At 43.1% G+C, this 17,031-nt stretch overlaps 1 protein-coding gene across 6 annotated transcripts in view; it reads left to right on the plus strand.

Annotated features, from left to right (window-relative positions):
• PANK1 (pantothenate kinase 1) overlaps nucleotides 1-17,031 on the plus strand; it is a 105,159-nt gene that overhangs the window by 41,319 nt on the left and 46,809 nt on the right. For 2 of the 6 annotated variants that reach the window (XM_043476051.1, XM_043476052.1), the window contains exon 1: nucleotides 7,155-8,102. The exons of 3 other annotated variants lie outside the window; for them this stretch is intronic. In XM_043476051.1, the coding sequence (XP_043331986.1) occupies nucleotides 7,421-8,102 (682 nt within the window). In that variant the 5' untranslated portion in view covers nucleotides 7,155-7,420. Of the gene's footprint in view, nucleotides 1-7,154; nucleotides 8,103-8,217; nucleotides 8,995-17,031 lie in introns of those variants that run through there. One more of the 6 variants, XM_043476053.1, reaches the window with a different exon arrangement.

A 17,031-nucleotide genomic window follows, 5' to 3' on the forward strand; every position in this document is an offset into this window, starting at 1 on the left:
TGCAGCCATGAAATTAAAAGACACTTGCTCCTTGAAAGAAAAGCTATGACCAACCTAGACAGCATATTAAAAAGCAAAGACATTACTTTGCTGTCAAAGGTCCATCTAGTCAAAGCTATGGTTTTTCCAATAGTCATGAATGTATTTGAGAGTTGGACCATAAAGAAACTGAGTGCCAAAGAAGTGATGTTTTTGAAATGTGGTGTTGGAGAAGACTCTTGAGAGTCCCTCGGACTGCAAGGAGATCAAACCAGTCAATCCCAAGGGAGATCAGTCCTGAATATTCACTGGAAGGACTGATGCTGAAGCTCAAATTCCAATACTTTGGCCACCTGATGAGAAGAGCTGACTCATTGGGAAGCCCCTGATGCTGAGAAAGATAGTAGGCAGGAGGAAAAGGGGAAAACAGAGGATGAGATGATTGGATGGCATCACCGACTCAATGGACATGAATTTGAGTAAGCTCCAGGAGTTGGTGATTGACAGGGAAGCCTGGTGTGCTGCAGTTCATGGGGGTCACAAAAAGTCAGCCATGACTGAGCGACTGAACTGAACTAAACATGCCGTATCACTTGCTACACATTAGGAAATTGAAGATGTTGGTTTCCCAGGCCCTGTTACAGCCTGGGTCCTGTACACTGCTTAGCTCTGCCAAGCAGATGCAGCTGGCCAGCATGTGGAAGTCCAGATGGAGGAGGAGGCCCAACTTCTGCCGTTTGGTCTGGTGGACAGTGCCATGGTAGCAGGGGTCCTGGTGTCTTGTCCTGGACACCATGGATTTGGAGAGACAGAATATAGGGCATGAATTCCGTAAGTTTCCATTCACCCTGAGACAGTCAGTCCTGGACCCAGGGGGTGCAGTGACTCCCTGGTATCTTGGTTTACTATTGTACCAGAAGTAGCAGCTCCCTTACAGCAGTTCCCTTAAGAAGCTGATCCTGTGGTGGGATTCATTGCTGGGAGCTCAGCCTAGAGGCCGTTCCTTCAGCCTTTCAGAGATTTTTATTCACCCAGTTCCCTGTACTGATTCACTTTATGTGGGAATGAGTTAAAGCAGCTTTTATTATTTGCAGCTGAAGAAACTTCAGGATTCAGAGGGGACTTCACCCAGAAAACAGAAAAACTGTAAGACAAATTTGAATGTCCTGAATGCTGGGACCCTAATCAAAGACTGTTCCTTCCACTGCTGTCATTCTCAAAGGAAAATGCTTACCCCTTATTCATCAGCTTCCCCCCAGATATTGGAACTTTGGTGATGAAGAGATGAATATATATATGTGTGTGTGTGTGTATGCACACACACACACATATGGATATAGATATAGAAGTGGGCTTCCCAGGTAGCACAGTGGTAAGAGTCCACCTGTCAATGCAGGAGACGCAAGAGACCAGGTTCCGTGCCTGAGTCAGAAGATCCCTTAGAGTAGGAAATGGCAACCTGCTCCCGTACTCTTGCCTGGAAAATTCCTGTGACAGAGGAGGGAGTCTGGCGGGCTACAGTCCATGGGGTCCCAAAGAGTCAAACAGACACACACATAGATATAGATACAGATACTCATTTTCTTTCCTCTTCCATGTGCTGGAATGCGCTTCTAAACCTCTCTTCACAATGCTTCACACCTCAGTCTCTCAACCCTCAGAAACCAGTATCAGTGTGGCTTCCTCAACTACCTGCATGTAAACTGGTTCCTTTCTTCCAATAATTCTCTTTCATGCCATTTTGTTTAATTTTTATGTTACTTAACACAGACTGTATTTATTGTTTATTTTCTGACTCTCCTTGTCCCCCTCCCCAAAGGAATGTGTGTTCCGGAATGGGAGGGACTTTTCTGCCTTGCTCATCACTGTAACTGGAACAGTGGTTTGCACATCTTTTTAAAATATTTGTTGGATAGATATACAAAATAGAAAATGGCAATAGCTGGCACATTTTTTAAAAGGGGGGGGAAAGCTCTTTTGGAAACAAAAGTCTAAGACACTGGACAGCAAAAACATTTCAGTGAGAAGTAAAGGGACTCGAGAAGTTTAAAAGGCAATGTTGTGTGGGCAGTGGCATACTGTATCAGTTGTTTGCAACCGTGGTGTAAAATCTGCAGGTGACAGCAGGCACACCATCTTTTGGGAGGGAGGCATGGTGGTTGAGTTACAAAATGTGAGGTTCTAGGGCCACCCAGACCTGACTCAAATGTCTGTTAGATTTTCTGCTTGTGTGAACTTGGACCCATTAGCCTCTCTAAGCTCTAGTTTCCTCATACAAAATATGAGCTAATAATAGTATCCAACTCACATGACTACCTTGCTAATTAAGAAAGATGACACTTACAGTGTGCTTAGGACAGTGTATGGCATGTAAGAACTCAATAAATGTTAGATAATAAGCCTACTGTCAATTTGCTAAAGTCAGATACATTCCTAAACTTATGCCCAGTACTTGGGGTCACTCTGATTATAGCTTATCAAATTTCTAGTCAGTCACACTCCCATCTCCCTTCACCAAATCATCATTGGTAGGTGCTCAAAAAATATTAGTGACTAACAGGAAATTAGTTCATGTAGGGTGTGTTTCAATCCTGTACACACAGTTATTACTGTCGTGGCAGCTGCTGATGTTACATTTTTCCACTTCTCCTGACCAAAAAAAAAAGAAAAAACAAAAAAAACCCAACGACAAAAAACTAAAATCCTCCATCAAGCCATATAGAAAAAACAGTAAAGAGAACAGGATTGACCTAAACCCTCTCCAGTGGTTTATTTCGGGAAAAATCTTCCTGACATTCGATTTGCCCTATTGAGAGGAACAGGGTCAATTCATCTTTTCAGTCAGCAAGTATTTATGAAGTGCCTACCATATTTATGACATAAGAGAGCCTAAGAATACCTCCTCCACTTCCACCCCCACCTTAGTTAACTTCTGTTCAACATTCAGAATTCAGCAAATGTCATTTCATCTACTAAAGTTTAAGACGAGTCCAGGTCACCCTGATATGTGCCCTCATGGCACTGAGAGCCTTTCCATTTTTTGCATTTCTTGGAATGATAGTTACACTTTTGCTGTTGTGGTGATTACGTGCTTAAGGCCTGTCCATTCTGTAATCTGGATAAGGATGGAAACTTTGTTTTTGCTTAAGAGTGTATCCTTGGTACTTAGTATGGTACCTGCTGTGTAGTAGTTGCTCAATTCTGAAGAAGAGGGAGGCTCTGATGAAGGGGTCCTCAGAATCTCTCCATAACACTGTTATTCACAGGGCAGTTTTTGTTGGTTTTTGGTGGCCTTTGGCTCCCTGAAGAAGTCATCTTGGGTCAATATTATTCTGACATCTTGGGTCAATATTATTCTGACAGTTAAAATTCTAGTAATTCTTTTTAAACTATGTCTTGAAGAGGATCCTTTCCCAAGCTCACACTGTGTCATCGGTGTGGTTATTAAGTGGTAGAAAGCTTGGGCACATTGGACTTTATTTCCATTTTAGCAAGGAACTAGAATTTCTACAGTGATCATGTGTAATGATGGCATGGTGGACAGGTTTTAATCTGTGTCTTCAAAAAAATTAAAAGTAAATTAAAAGTCCAATGTATAGTAGTTAAAAACTAGTGCTGACCTCCCTCTTTTTATGGGGGGAGGGGAAGAGAGGGATGGAGGGAGGAAAGAAGGAAAGTGGTAAGTGTCGAGTTAGACTGAAACAGACAAATACTGATATGGCTTACATATCAGTGTAAGTACAAGAATGTCATGATCATATCTACATTTTTAAAGGATCACCCTTCTTAAATATAAATCCCAGAGAGAATATAAGTAGTAGGTCTTGCTCCTTTTCTGCATATTTTATCTTGCATGCTGAAACCACCACATTCCCAGTGGCCCAGACTGGAAACATAAAAATTATCCTAGCCTTACCTCTTCCTCGTTCTGCAGTTGGTTACTAAGTCCTATAAATTCTTTAAATAGTTTTTGAGTCCACCTGGTGATCTCATTCTGAGTGGTATGTCCTTCACTCAGCCCCATCTCACTTCTTTCCTGGTTGTTTCCAGTAGTCTTCTATCTGGTCCCTCCAACTAGGAACCTCCTCCCCTATTTTATTCTCCAGACTGCTGCCAGAGATCCTTCCAGAATGCAAATCTAGGAGTTTTTCCACAATCTAAAACTCTGCAGTGGTTTCTCGTGGCTTTCAGGGAAAAAGTCTGAATTGTTTCCTATGGTGCAGAAAGCCATCTGAGATTTGGACCCCATCTCACCTTTTTGGCCATCACTCACCTCCTCCCTTGGTAGGTTGTCTTTCAGCCTTGTTGATCTCCTGGCAGGTCCCCAAGCATGCCAGATGGTTTCAAACCACCTGCAGGGTCTCCACTCCCTCAGTTCTGAATGGATTTCCTTCAACCTTCCATGATGAAATTCCATCATTGGTCAAACTTCAGTTTAAGGGTCATTTCCTCCCTGAAGCGTATTTTAACATCCATCTCAGCCCCATCTTCCTCTTCTCTTCTCTGTTCCATCATTGCTCACTCTCTGGAGTCCTTTGGAGTTCTTTTCCATGGCATAGGTGACACAGTTTGTTTCATTCACTGCAAAATTCACCGTGAAGACAAGTGGGCCTTAGGAAGCGAGCTCTACCCTTAGGATATGTGTATATTTCTGTATGTATGTTATTTTCAACAAGAAGTTTAAAAGGAAAAACTCCCTAGGTTATTCGTATGTACCCAGATGATGGAGAATCATTGACTTATCTCTCTGTCTCTGTCTGTCTCTATGAATTGTAAGCCCTTGGAGGGCAATGAAGCCATTTGTTTTGACGTTGTACTTACTCCCAGCATTTATTTTACTGCCTACAACATAGCGCACTCATAATAAATGACTGGTAAATAAATGAATGAACAGAGGGAGAGAGTGCCTTGTGGGTTCTTCCTCCCTCTCTTACAAACATTATTTGTTCCACTCCCCTGCTGCAGCACATGACAGTTCATACCTCAAAATTACACCTCCGAACCACAGTTTCCCCAAGCCCCCCCCACTCCCGTGCACCCCATAAACCTGTGATATGCCACCTGGCTTCCTCTCTATCACATGCAAGGTATAACTGATTCAAGGCACCCAGAGCAAAGATGAGAGAGGATGTTCTGTCCCCAGTACCAGTGCTCCTGCCCTACCTGGGTCTGAGCCACCTGGCTCAGGCCTTCCTCACCATGCCCGGGAATCATGCTGGAGAGGATATGTCCTTGGATACACTGCATTGCTAAATCTACTCTCTGCATTTCTGCTGTAAAGTGCTTCCTAAACTACTGAGCTTAAATTATGTCAGAATTTGAAAGCTTTATATTTGAATATTTAGGAGTAACAATCCAGGCGTTTTGTTTTTAGCAAATTTACAATAGAAAGTGAGAGACACCCTGGGGAAATATCACCCAAGTCATTTATTCAGTCACAAATAATTACCAAGAGCTTCCTAGGGATACAGTTATGAAAGAGAGTCATCTGCCTTAATGGAGATTACAGTGTAGTAGGGGGAGATGCACAATCAAATAATATTGAACTTTTTCTATAGCACTTATGATGGGCTGGACACTTTACATATATATTCGTTTTATCACTGTAACAACTCAGTGATGTCCTATTATACCCCCACAGTGGTGTTACAAACTGATAGAGTCATGAAGGTCAAGCGTAGGGGGAGGGAGCTCTAATCTTGTTCTAAGGGTCAGGGAAGGCTACTTTAAGAGGTTGAAGCAGAGATCTGAAGACTGAGTTGGAATCTAGTAAACAAAGACATCTGGGAACACGCAAGGGAACACAGCAGATGATAAGGGATGTTCGTGTGTTTGAGGAACTGAAAGGCCGCTCTGTAGAGGGAGAATCAGGAGCTCAAGGTGAGGTAGGGGCCAGGTCACCTAGGTTTTTCCTTCATATTTTCAAATAATATGATAGGGTCAGGGAAGCAAAGGTAGGAGAATTAAGGTTTATTCTTTAATGTGCATGCAAGCTCAGTCGTGTCCAACTCTGTGCAACCCTGTGGACTGTAGCCCGCCAGGCTCCTCTGTCCATGGGATTCTCCAGGCAAGAATACTGGAGTGGGTTGCCGTGCCCTCCTCCAGGGGGCCTTCCTCACCCAGGGATTGAACCCGAGTCTCCTGTGTTTCCTGCATTGGCAGGTGGATTCTTTATCATTTAACCACCTGGTTTATTCTTTGCTTTGTTCTTAATAACCTCAGCCATCCCTCTGTGGCTCAGTTTTCTTATCTGAAAAAAAGGAGTCAAGGGACCTGTGCACTCGAGTGGTCATGGGTTCTAAAGCTGATTCCAGATCAAACTCTGCTGGAAGGAATTCCCATTCAGGTGCAGGCCTCTGGCTGCTACTGAGTGCTCTGAGGCCTCTGACTCCTCTGTAGATTAAATAAATGCAGATGATGGAGAACATCACACACAGTAAGTTACACAATAAACATGACTGCGAGTAAGGTTTATTCCCCTTGTTGGAAATGAAGGGTGATCTGCTAATAATAACAGTGTAATAAGGATAACCAGCTCTTTGGGGCATTTACTGTGCATCAGGACTGTAGCAGATAGATTCCTCAAGACAGTTTCTAGTTAGAGTCAAGAGCTGAGGCCTCAAGGATTGCACAACTTTGGGAAGGTCCTCAGCACCCAAGTTTGTCCTGCCTACTGAGCATGCCCAGTCCTGTTTCCTGTCACCAGGTGTGTTAACTTGAGCAATGAGTTTCTCATGGTTTGTTGGGTGCCGGAGTTGGAGTTTGAATCCCGCTCTGACTCCAGGGTTATGGTGCCGTCTCCCCTGCGATGCGGCCTGCCCTTCTGAAAACACAGGCAACTCCTTACTCTATAAATAGGGTGACATTGTCTCTTCAGCGTCCTTTCTGGGTGAGGAAAGTGCTTTTTATAGCTTGGGACTGCTTCTGTTTACTTGGTCTCTTCCAGCACCGGTTAATCCCGCCTACATCTCTGTCCTTCACTGTCCTTACACTGTATTCCTAGGTTCCTCCCTGTAAAAGACAACTCCACGAGGCCACATGGTGTCTGTGAGTGCCAGCAAAGAAATTACACTCCCCTCCCTCTCCAAATCCGCCCACCTGTCTATAAATAATCGTTCTCCTCCTTCCCCTCGTGCCTGTGAGTAGTTTGGTCACTTAACTAAACCCAGAGTAACACACAGACGCTCACAAAGCTTTCAGGGAGGAGGGGACAACGTGAATGACCTTGCAAAGCTATCTAGCTCAGTGCGGACAGGATTAGCAAACCCAAACCTCTACAAATATTTATTGTCTCCCCCCCCCCCCGCCCCCCGCCCGCATTCCTCCCGAAGCTGCTCGTTCTGCTCACGCCGGCCTCGCCCAGTCCCTTCTCGGCTTGCTCCGCCATACAAAGCCCAACCCGCCCATCTCTTCTTTGCGAAGCCGGAGAACTTCAGTCCCCATGTTGAAGCTCGGCGGTGGCGGGCAGGACTGGGCATGCTCAGTAGCGGGGACAGGTCTGGGAGGCGAGGAAGCCTCGTTTGAAGTCGCGCGACTGGGGCAGCGGGGGAAGGCGGGCTCTGGGGGCCCCGGCTGGGGGTGCGCGGGGATCCCCGATTCCGCGCCGGGAGCGGGCATGCTCCAGGCGGGCGCCGGGGGGCCGGCGCGCGGGGGGCAGGGCGTGGAGGAGGTGGGAACGCCGGCGGGAGGAGGGGAGGAGCGCCCGACTCGCCATCCCCCGGCGCCGGCTCTGCGGCTGCTGAATCGGAAGCCGCAAGGAGGATCCGGGGAAATAAAGACGCCCGAGAATGACCTCCAGCGAGGCCGCCTGAGCCGGGGCCCGCGCGCCGCCCCACCAGCCTCTGGCATGGGCGACCACGGCGGGCAGCCTGAGCGCTCGGCCCCGCACGCCCCGGGGACTCCCGCCGGCGTCGGCGCTGCAGCCGTGAACGGGCTGCTGCACAACGGGTTCCACCCGTCGCGCCTCTGCAGCCGGGGCCCCCCGGGCGACAGCGACGCGGCACCCCCGCGCCTGCCGCTCCAGCCAGAGCTCCAGCCACAGCCGCCGCCCCCTCAGCACGACTCCCCCGCCAAGAAATGCCGGCTGCGGAGGAGGATGGACTCCGGGAGGAAGAACAGGCCGCGTAAGTCTCTCAGGGAGGGGAGCGGGACGCGACCCCCGGGAGCGGCAGGACAGGCACCTAAGCGCGCCCGGGGCATCCCAGCCCCGGCTGTCGGGGGACGGCTTTGAGGGGGCGCACGGGACTGATTCTTTCCCCAGGGGCGCCAGGCGCTACAGATCCCTTTCCTTCTTCCATCTGTAGAATGGGCCGATTGAACTCGGCTCCTGTGCTGCTCCTCGGTAACGGCTCTATGGACGGCAAACAAGCTGGCCGCCTTACTAATTTGTCGGTGGGAAAATGCACGTGTGTCAACATTTGGTGGGGTCCGGGAGTAGGAGTCGGGCAGCGGTGGGGGGAGAGCCTGAGCTGCCGTCGCCCTTATCCTCGTCCTTTTCTCTTCTGAAAGCTCATCTTTCTGGGGTTGGCGCTCAGGCAGTCAGCCTGCCCTTTGAATCGCAGAGGAGCCGCCAGCTCCCTGGGTCTATTGGCGAGCGCTAGGTCTGGAGGCGTGGAGTTTGACAGCCCCCCAAATCACAGCCTATTAGAGGCTGTTTCCTCGCAACCAATGAGAGGACTTGTTGGCAGGGACACACCCACTGATACCATGTGGGCCGGAACTATGTGGACCAATGAAGATTGGAGGTGGAATTTTTTTTTTTTTAATTCGGAGAATGGGGAGGTAGAGTTGAGGTTTCCAATAGTAATATACAGTGCAGAAAGCTGAAATGCGTTATTTCACAATCTAAAGCTTGTATATATCTTAGTTCGTCAAGAGTCTCTCCCCCGCTGGATGTTCTGAGATGCAAATTTGTAGATCAATTTTACAGCTGTTTCTTATCTGAGCCGAACTTCATTCAACTTGTTACCTCTTTCTGGGTCTCCCTAATGAAGCTTATAAATGGCAAAAAGCAAAGTAAGTAGAATGCATGCTAGTAACGTGATTGCATTCAAACATGCATATTTGCGTATAGGTTATTTATTCTGTTTCATACAGGGAAATTGCTAGATATGCTTTAGATTCGTCTGTAAAACCTTGATATTTGGCAGCTTCACTTTTTGCTGTTTCTGTTTATTATCTTAGACTCTTAGCTTTTCTGCATTCAGTTAAAGTCTCTGAGACTTTGGGAAGCTTTTTAACCCAACTGTGGGACGCAGTAACTCTGATACTTGTGGTTTGTAAGTCTGAAATGTTCAGGTTCAAAGTTAACTTCTTGTCGGGAACTTTGAACCCATACAGCGGATAGGTAGGGTTGTAAGGAAGGCATCTAAAACCTGAATTTCTGTTTTGTTTCGTTTTGGGACCTTGTTAGAAAATGACTTTATTTATGCATTAGTATTGATTATTTATGATTGATTAACTTGTTTTACTTCTTTTGAAGCCACATTTCAGTTATTTCTCTGATTTACTTTAACAAACTACATTAGAATTTTAAATGTAAATAGCTAAAATACAACAAAAGAGAACTGCTTTGAGTTTTTATTTAGTCTATGTTTGAGTGTATCATACCTCTTGAAATAATTTTCAAGGAGTGTGAACAAAAACAACAAAAGAGAACTGCTTTGAGTTTTTATTTGGTCTATGTTTGAGTGTATCATACCTCTTGAAATAATTTTCAAGGAATTGAAAATATACTCTCTTAACAATTTTTTCTGCAGGAAGGCAGAGAAATAACCTTGAGCCTTAACTTTTGCTTGAAAATCCACTGGAAGCATTATTTAGAATATAAGAAAGTATAACTTTATGCCTGTGTATTTTGTCAGGTGTTGAAGTAGGTTTTGTATTTTTTTTTTTTAATGAAAGCCATAGGTATTTTAAGTTTAGTGATCATACTTATTTATCAACTTTTAAAAAGAATTCATCAAAATTGGTGTTTCATTAGCCTATTTTTTTTCTCAAATTTGAACAAACATTTCTGAAATAAATTTTACATTTTCTAAGCCACATCTGCTGTGTTCACTACCAAAATTTCTTAGTTGAAGTTAGGTTTAATTTAGGATCCTTATACCTTGTGTATTAATATTCAAGTATCTTTTTACAAAAAAAAAAAAAATTGCCCAATCAGTTGATTTTTAGGTAATCTAAAACAAATCTACTTAGACTTAAGTATATCTCTATTTTCTGATGACTGATAAATTTTACATAAGCAATTATTACAGGGTATTTACATGCTTTAAATGAAATTTGAGTGTGTTGTTGATAAAATCATCAAAGTTGGGCAAATAACTATTTCCTACTTAGAGTCTGCAACTTCAGATTCCTGCTTCTATCTGAACCAGAAGTGTTTTAGGACAGCCAGGTATCACTTCTCTCAGATAGGCACCTGGAATGCATATGTGGGTAGATGTGTTTCTATTTGGTAATATATTGGGTAGAGTGCAATACACTTTGAAATACTGCATGTCTGAAAACAATGCATGCAATGAAACGGGCAATTCAGTAGTTTTTGATTATTTAAAAAAATTAAATCTAATCCCTCAGTACAAGGACTATTCACAATCTTGTAATCTAAAAATCAGAGTAGTGGCAGGTTGACTTTGTTAAACCAGGAAATCTTGTCCACTCTTTTCATCAAAAGTACCATCACCTCACTCACTGTGCTTTTCCTTGAAAAGCTTTTCCAAGACTTAACTGCTTCATTAAGCTTCCTTGGTTACTTTACCTGTCTCTGCTACTGAGCAACTATGTAGCCTCAACCAAGTTAGATCTCTTGGAATGCTGGAGTCCACAAAATGATCTTCAAGGATTGTTTCTTGTGCTTTCAAAGTGCTAAGATACTAAAGAGCTGACAATTCTTTCTACATAACTTCTACACTAGTCATCCAGTCTACCATATGGCTTAGCATTTTATTATCATTTTAAAAGTTTTGATTTTTGCCTTGTGCTGATTGTTCCCTGCATGTTATTGGTCTTATCTCCCCAATTAAGTTGGAAGTCTTATTATAGATGATAGTTTCTTTCATATGCTTTGCAACTTGGATGCATGAATACTTGATTAATGTTGACGAAAAAGGTACAAGTGACATCATCACCCCCTCATCGAAGTAGCCATTTCCATCTGCGGGACAGACTAGGGGAAAGCCCTTCAATGGAGTCTCGCTAAGGTCTCTATAGGGAGAGTCCTTTTGAATGCTCCTTCGTGTTCTGATTCTTTGAAGCATACGTAAGTAGCACCTTATGAAGTCAGATCATTTCCCAAATATTTTGAAACTAATGTTATAGTCCTAATAAAATGCCAAGCCAATGTTTGTAAATGGTGGAGTTGGAGGGCTTGAGTTTAAATTGCATCTGGGTGACCTGGGGCTACTTATTTAACCTCTGTGCTTCAGTTTCAGTATTGATAAGATGGAACTGATCATACTATGTGATCAGGTTGATGTGAGGATTAAATAAGATTATATATATATATAAAAACGTGAATTCCTGCTTGGCACATAGCAGTTATTTGACAAATGCCAGTCGTTATCACACCGTGCAGAACACTGTCCACCACTAACACACAGGACAAGAGACTGAGCTGACAGAGACACCTCAGATTGACTTTCTTGTTTAAAAAAAGGTGGGAGTTGGCTAATATAAGAAAGCCAAAAGTTTTATTTGATTATCTGTGATACTCCTAGTCCCATAGTTACTTCCAACACCCTTTTTCCAATAAAAATATTGCATAATATGAAATGGAGGAAACAAAGCAGGAAGAAGTACTCACAAATACCATCACTCAGAGAAGATGGCTGTTTAAATTTGCCATGTGCTGAAGGTAATTTTGGATCACACTAAGATAAGATTTTAAAAAATTTTTATTTTATGGTGGACCATAGTTGATTTACAATGTTGTACTAGTTTCAGATATACAGCAAAGCGATTCAGTTTTACATATACATATATCTATTCCTTTTCATTTTCTTTTCCATTATTAATTATTACAAAGTATCAAATACAGTTCCCTATGCTATACAGTGGGCTTCCATGTGAGTCAATGATAAAGAACCTGCCTGCCAACACGGGAGACACAGGTTTGGTCCCTGGGTCAGGAAGATCCCCTGGAGAAGAAAATGGGAACCCACTCCAGTATTCTTGCCTGAAAAAAAATTCCATGGAAAGAGGAACCTGGAGGGCTATAGTCCACGGGGTCACAAAAGAATCAGATACAACTTAGCAACTAAACAACACCAGAAATGCTATACAGTAGGTCTTTGTTGATTTTCTGTTTTAAATGTAGTACTGTATATATCAACGCCAAACTCCCAACTTACCCTTTTTTATTTGAAAATCTTAGTGAAAGCATTTTCTTACAGCATTAAAGCATCATTTGTAGTGGTTGTATTACATTCCCAATATTCCATTATATAGATATACCATAATTTATTTAACCTGTCTCTAATAGCTTTAGGCTGCAGCTTGAGTCTCTAAACATCATAAACACTGCAGCAGCAACAATTTTGTATATAGCTCTTTATTTTTGATGAAATTGATGAATATATACTTTTTAAAGAAGGAACATAAATGGCACAAAAAAGTATACAGCTGTTGCCTTGAAATCCTGGATATTTTAGATTCTAAGGATACTTGTAGATGAGCCACACTAGTGAAGAGAGGAGAAAAATGCAAAGGAGATGACTGTTTGAGCTGCCAAACACTAGGCTGTAGAAAGGCAAATATTTGAGTGTCATCAGAAGACTCGAGGATGTGAGCTGCCCTCTTCAACAAGCAGGAATAAGGGCTGGAGCAGTGCCTGCAGCCTCCCAGTAGAAGTTCCGGATTCTGAGATCAACAAGATAGAACGTGAACAGAAAATGGGTGAGAGTTCATTATGCACATAATACATTTGTGGGGTATAAACTGAAGAAACACAAATCTATTACCAGTTTTCGCTAGCCACCATTGACAAAGTGTAAGTCTTCACTTTTCTAAATATTAGGATATTTAGCTTTGGCACCTAGAATTGCCGCAACTTCTGAATTGGGCTAATGGAAAAACCAAGATATAAAGATAAATAGGTAGAATCTTCTGGTTGGAACTGTGTGACGATATATGCATTTTTATTAAAACATAGTCAGAACTTGTAGATGGTGGAGAAGCTTTGCAAATCAAGAACAAAAGACTAGGATGGAAAGCAGGGGAACACTCTAGAATTGCTACCTCTGGGATGTGGTCTTATTTCTAAGTTTGTCAATGAAGTTATGAATTGTACAATGCACATTTGGACTAAAGATTTATGAATTTAAGGGCCCAAGTGTTCAGTGTCTTAAGTGGTTAAATCAGGTGTCAGGATTCATTAGGGACCTGAACACCACTTTTTCCCAAAAGGCCAGTAAGTGAATTTCAACGTTAATACAAAACATATTTTGTTTGGCACAGTAACCAAAACTTTTGACGGAAAGAGTGCTGTTAATTTTTAACATGTGGGACATTCAACAAGGGTATAAAACAAAATCCAGCATGGTTTTTGGAGACATAATTAGTCAGGAAACAAGAGTACTGGTTTTAATCAACAGGTTTGGGGTTGGTTTTTTGTTTTTTGTTTTTTTTTTAATGTGTGTGATAGCCTGACTTTTAATAGTGTGTGTGTATATGTTTTAATACAAACCAATTACCATGAAAAGCAATCAAGGTTTGACTTCCATTACATTTAATTACATTTAATTATATGCTTTAGCTTCCCTGTGTAGGTCAGTGTTCACCTTGAGATGACAATATTCTGAATCAGATAGGGTGCTCAGAATTTCTAAGTAGACCTTTCCTCTAGATAGTGCAGTTGTCAAGCTTGGTACCTCATTACTTAATTTATGAGATCTTTTAGATGCTTAGAGTTGGCTAGTTGTATGTGTGTATGTATGACTATGTTTTCTCCTTGGGAATGTATTTGAAAGCAGCCAATGATTCCAAGGGGTAAGGGAGTGTTATTTTTAGAGGCAGTTACATCAAAATAATGATCTGTGCCTCTAACAGATTCTGTATAGTTTAGAAAGAAGGTGAAAAGATTTATGACAATAGTGGGTACTTCCAGCGGTCACTTTGATTGACCAAGTAACTAACTTAGCCAGTATTGAAACAGCTGTGTGTCCCATTGCTCTCTATGTGTCTTTACAAGAGTATGTGGTCACCACTCCCACACTCGATTTTTACAATGGGGAAAGAAAGGCCTGAAGAATTGAAGCAACCTACCTGAAGTCAGTGAATGGCAGAACCAGAATTCAAAGCCAAGTTCACCTCCATTTTCAGCTAGCTGCCTTTCTTTTCTGCTACATTAAGCCTACTATTTTGGGAAAAGGAAGTGTGTTCTGTAAAACTTGAAGAAGAGATCGGTGTGTACAGTTGGTACACCTTTGGCAAAAAACTCATTCATGTGTGTGTGGAGGTAACAGCCGATATTAAGGGACACTTACCCTGTGCCAGGAACCGAAACATTTTACATGGATTATCTCATGCAGCACTCCCAGCTTCCTATGAGTTAGGTCCTACTCTAGATTTATTTCTTGTGTCCGCCCAAAATTCAGATATCAAAATCCTAACCCTCAAGATAATGGTATTAAGAGGTGGGGCCTTTGGGAGGTGATTAGGTCATGAGGACGAGCCCAGAGAATTCTCTAGAGGTTAAAAGCAAAAAGACAGCTATCTATGGATAACCAGCAAGGAACTACTGTATGGCCCATGGAACTCCACTCAATGTTCTGTGGCAGCCTGGAGGGGAGGGGAGTTTGGGGGAGAATCAATACATGTATATGTATGGCTGAGTCCCTTCACTGGTCACCTGGAACTATCACAGCGTTGTTGATTGGCTATACCCCAATACAAAATAAAAAGCTTAAAAAAATAAAAAGACAGCTTTCTAGGAATTGAGCTCACCAGACCCTGAATCTGCCAGTGTCTTAATCTTGGATTCCAGGACTGTGAGGAATAAATTTCTGTTTATCCTTCTCCAAGAAACGGAGCGAGGACTCCAGGACTCGGGAAAATTGAGCTTAGATTTGGACTCTGCTGGGCCAGGAGACCAGACTCAGGACCCCCTTGGATTCTCAGGATGAATGGGTAGTGTTCTAGAGTGGAAGGAGCTTTGGAGTCACCAGACCTGGATTCAGAGCCTCATTCTACTACTTGTTCACAGCGCAGTCTCAGTTGAGTTGCTTAGGTTCTCAGAGGCTCACTTTGTTGATTACAAATAACTGGCCTCTGTCTTACCAGTGGTAAGGACCAAATGTGGAAAATGAGGCTTCCCAGGTGGCGTTAATGATAAAGAACCCACCTGCCAATGCAGGAGACAGAAGGGATGTGAGTTCCATCCCTGGGTCAGGAAGATCCCCTGGAGAAGGAAATAGCTACCCACTCCAGTATTCTTGCCTGGAGAATCCCGTGGACAGAGGAGCCTGGCAGGCTACAGTCCACAGGGTCACAAAGGATCGGACACAAGTGAACGGACTTAGCACACACACACACATCTTACTGGTTTCGAGTACCAAATGTGGGAAATGTAGGTGAGGTCTCGTATAGTAGAATGCCTGTATCCTGATAACGTGCAGAGTTAAAGATATTTTACTATTCATACTAGCTACTATTTATAAAAGGTATTCAATATTAATTTTCTTGCTATTATTGAGTCACAGAGGCTTTCGAATCTTTCTGAAATCTCAGGATTCTCATCAACCCATCTTGCTCTGACTGAGTACTTTTGTGGACAGGGTTTCAGGGTATCCTCCAACCTGATCTGACATCATCTCCTAAATGGAAGCTTCCTTAATTCCTTCTTAGGTTTCTGGAAGCAGGACGCATGGCTGTGTCGTGTCTTTATCTCACTGTCACTTTCACAGATGGCTCCATGGCAACTCTTGAGACCAAGTAGGAGCGGGCCCTGCCTGAGAATGATGTTGGCAAGTCTGTGAATAAGAAAGCTGTGTAATTTATGTTACTGCTAATCTAGTGTCAGGACAAAGTTATTTTTAAAACAGGAAGTATCTTCCTTTGATCTTTTACCATTTGATATCTCAGCCCTTGAGTGAGGCAAATAGGGACCATGGAGAGGAGAAAGATTAGGAAAGGGAGCACTTTTCCTTTATAAAAGCTGCACAAATTGAAGAAGGCTTCAGAATTCAGAACAGCCGTATCCAGTGCTTAGGTGTTGTTTTTTAACCCTCTGCCTAGCAAACTTTGTTCTGGCAGAAGATGAGATGGATACTTCTGGGCACTTGTTGCCTGCAAGGCCAGAATATAAACCTTCTGGTGTTGTCTGACCTTGACTCTATGTTGAATCTGAGGCCACAGGACTTTAGATAGAGGCTTGGAACACTCTGGACCTGCATGGACCTCTCTGTAAGCTGAGGCCAGCTGAGGTGATGCCAGTTACTGGGAATCCTGGGGCTTACAGAAAAACAACTGCTTTAAAGCGTGAAGTAGGCAGTCCAGGAGTGAAAGAGACAGGGATGGACTTAGTTGACTTGAAGCTCAGTCTCAGTTGACTTGAGATTCAGCAGTATGGTGAGTCTTCCATCAAAACATTGGCACTCAATAGAAATTATGGGGGTTGATGTTAGATATCCTTCCTTACACTAGTCAGAATGCATCTCACATTTTCTACCCTGTGTTCCTTGACAACACAGCACATCTAATTTATCTTATATAGATATTTAAAGATAGCTATTTTATTTTGACTTTTGCTTGGGGTCCCACCCTTTGAAGAACCAAGAGCCACACTCTCACCTGACAGATTCCTTCACCCACGTGATTCAGTACAGGTTGTATTGAGTTACCAGAAAGTATTAAAGTTTAGACTATAGGATGACTTCTTTTGGATTGTCATAAAGGAGATCCAACCAGTCCATCCTAAAGGAGATCAGTCCTGGGTGTTCATTGGAAGGACTGATGCTGAAGCTGACACTCCAATACGTTGGCCACCTCATGCGAAGAGTTGACTCATTGGAAAAGACCCTGATGCTGGGAGGGATTGGAGGCAGGAGGAGA

Source organism: Cervus canadensis, chromosome 8 (assembly GCF_019320065.1).
Source record: "Cervus canadensis isolate Bull #8, Minnesota chromosome 8, ASM1932006v1, whole genome shotgun sequence".
Lineage (NCBI taxonomy): Eukaryota > Metazoa > Chordata > Mammalia > Artiodactyla > Cervidae > Cervus > Cervus canadensis.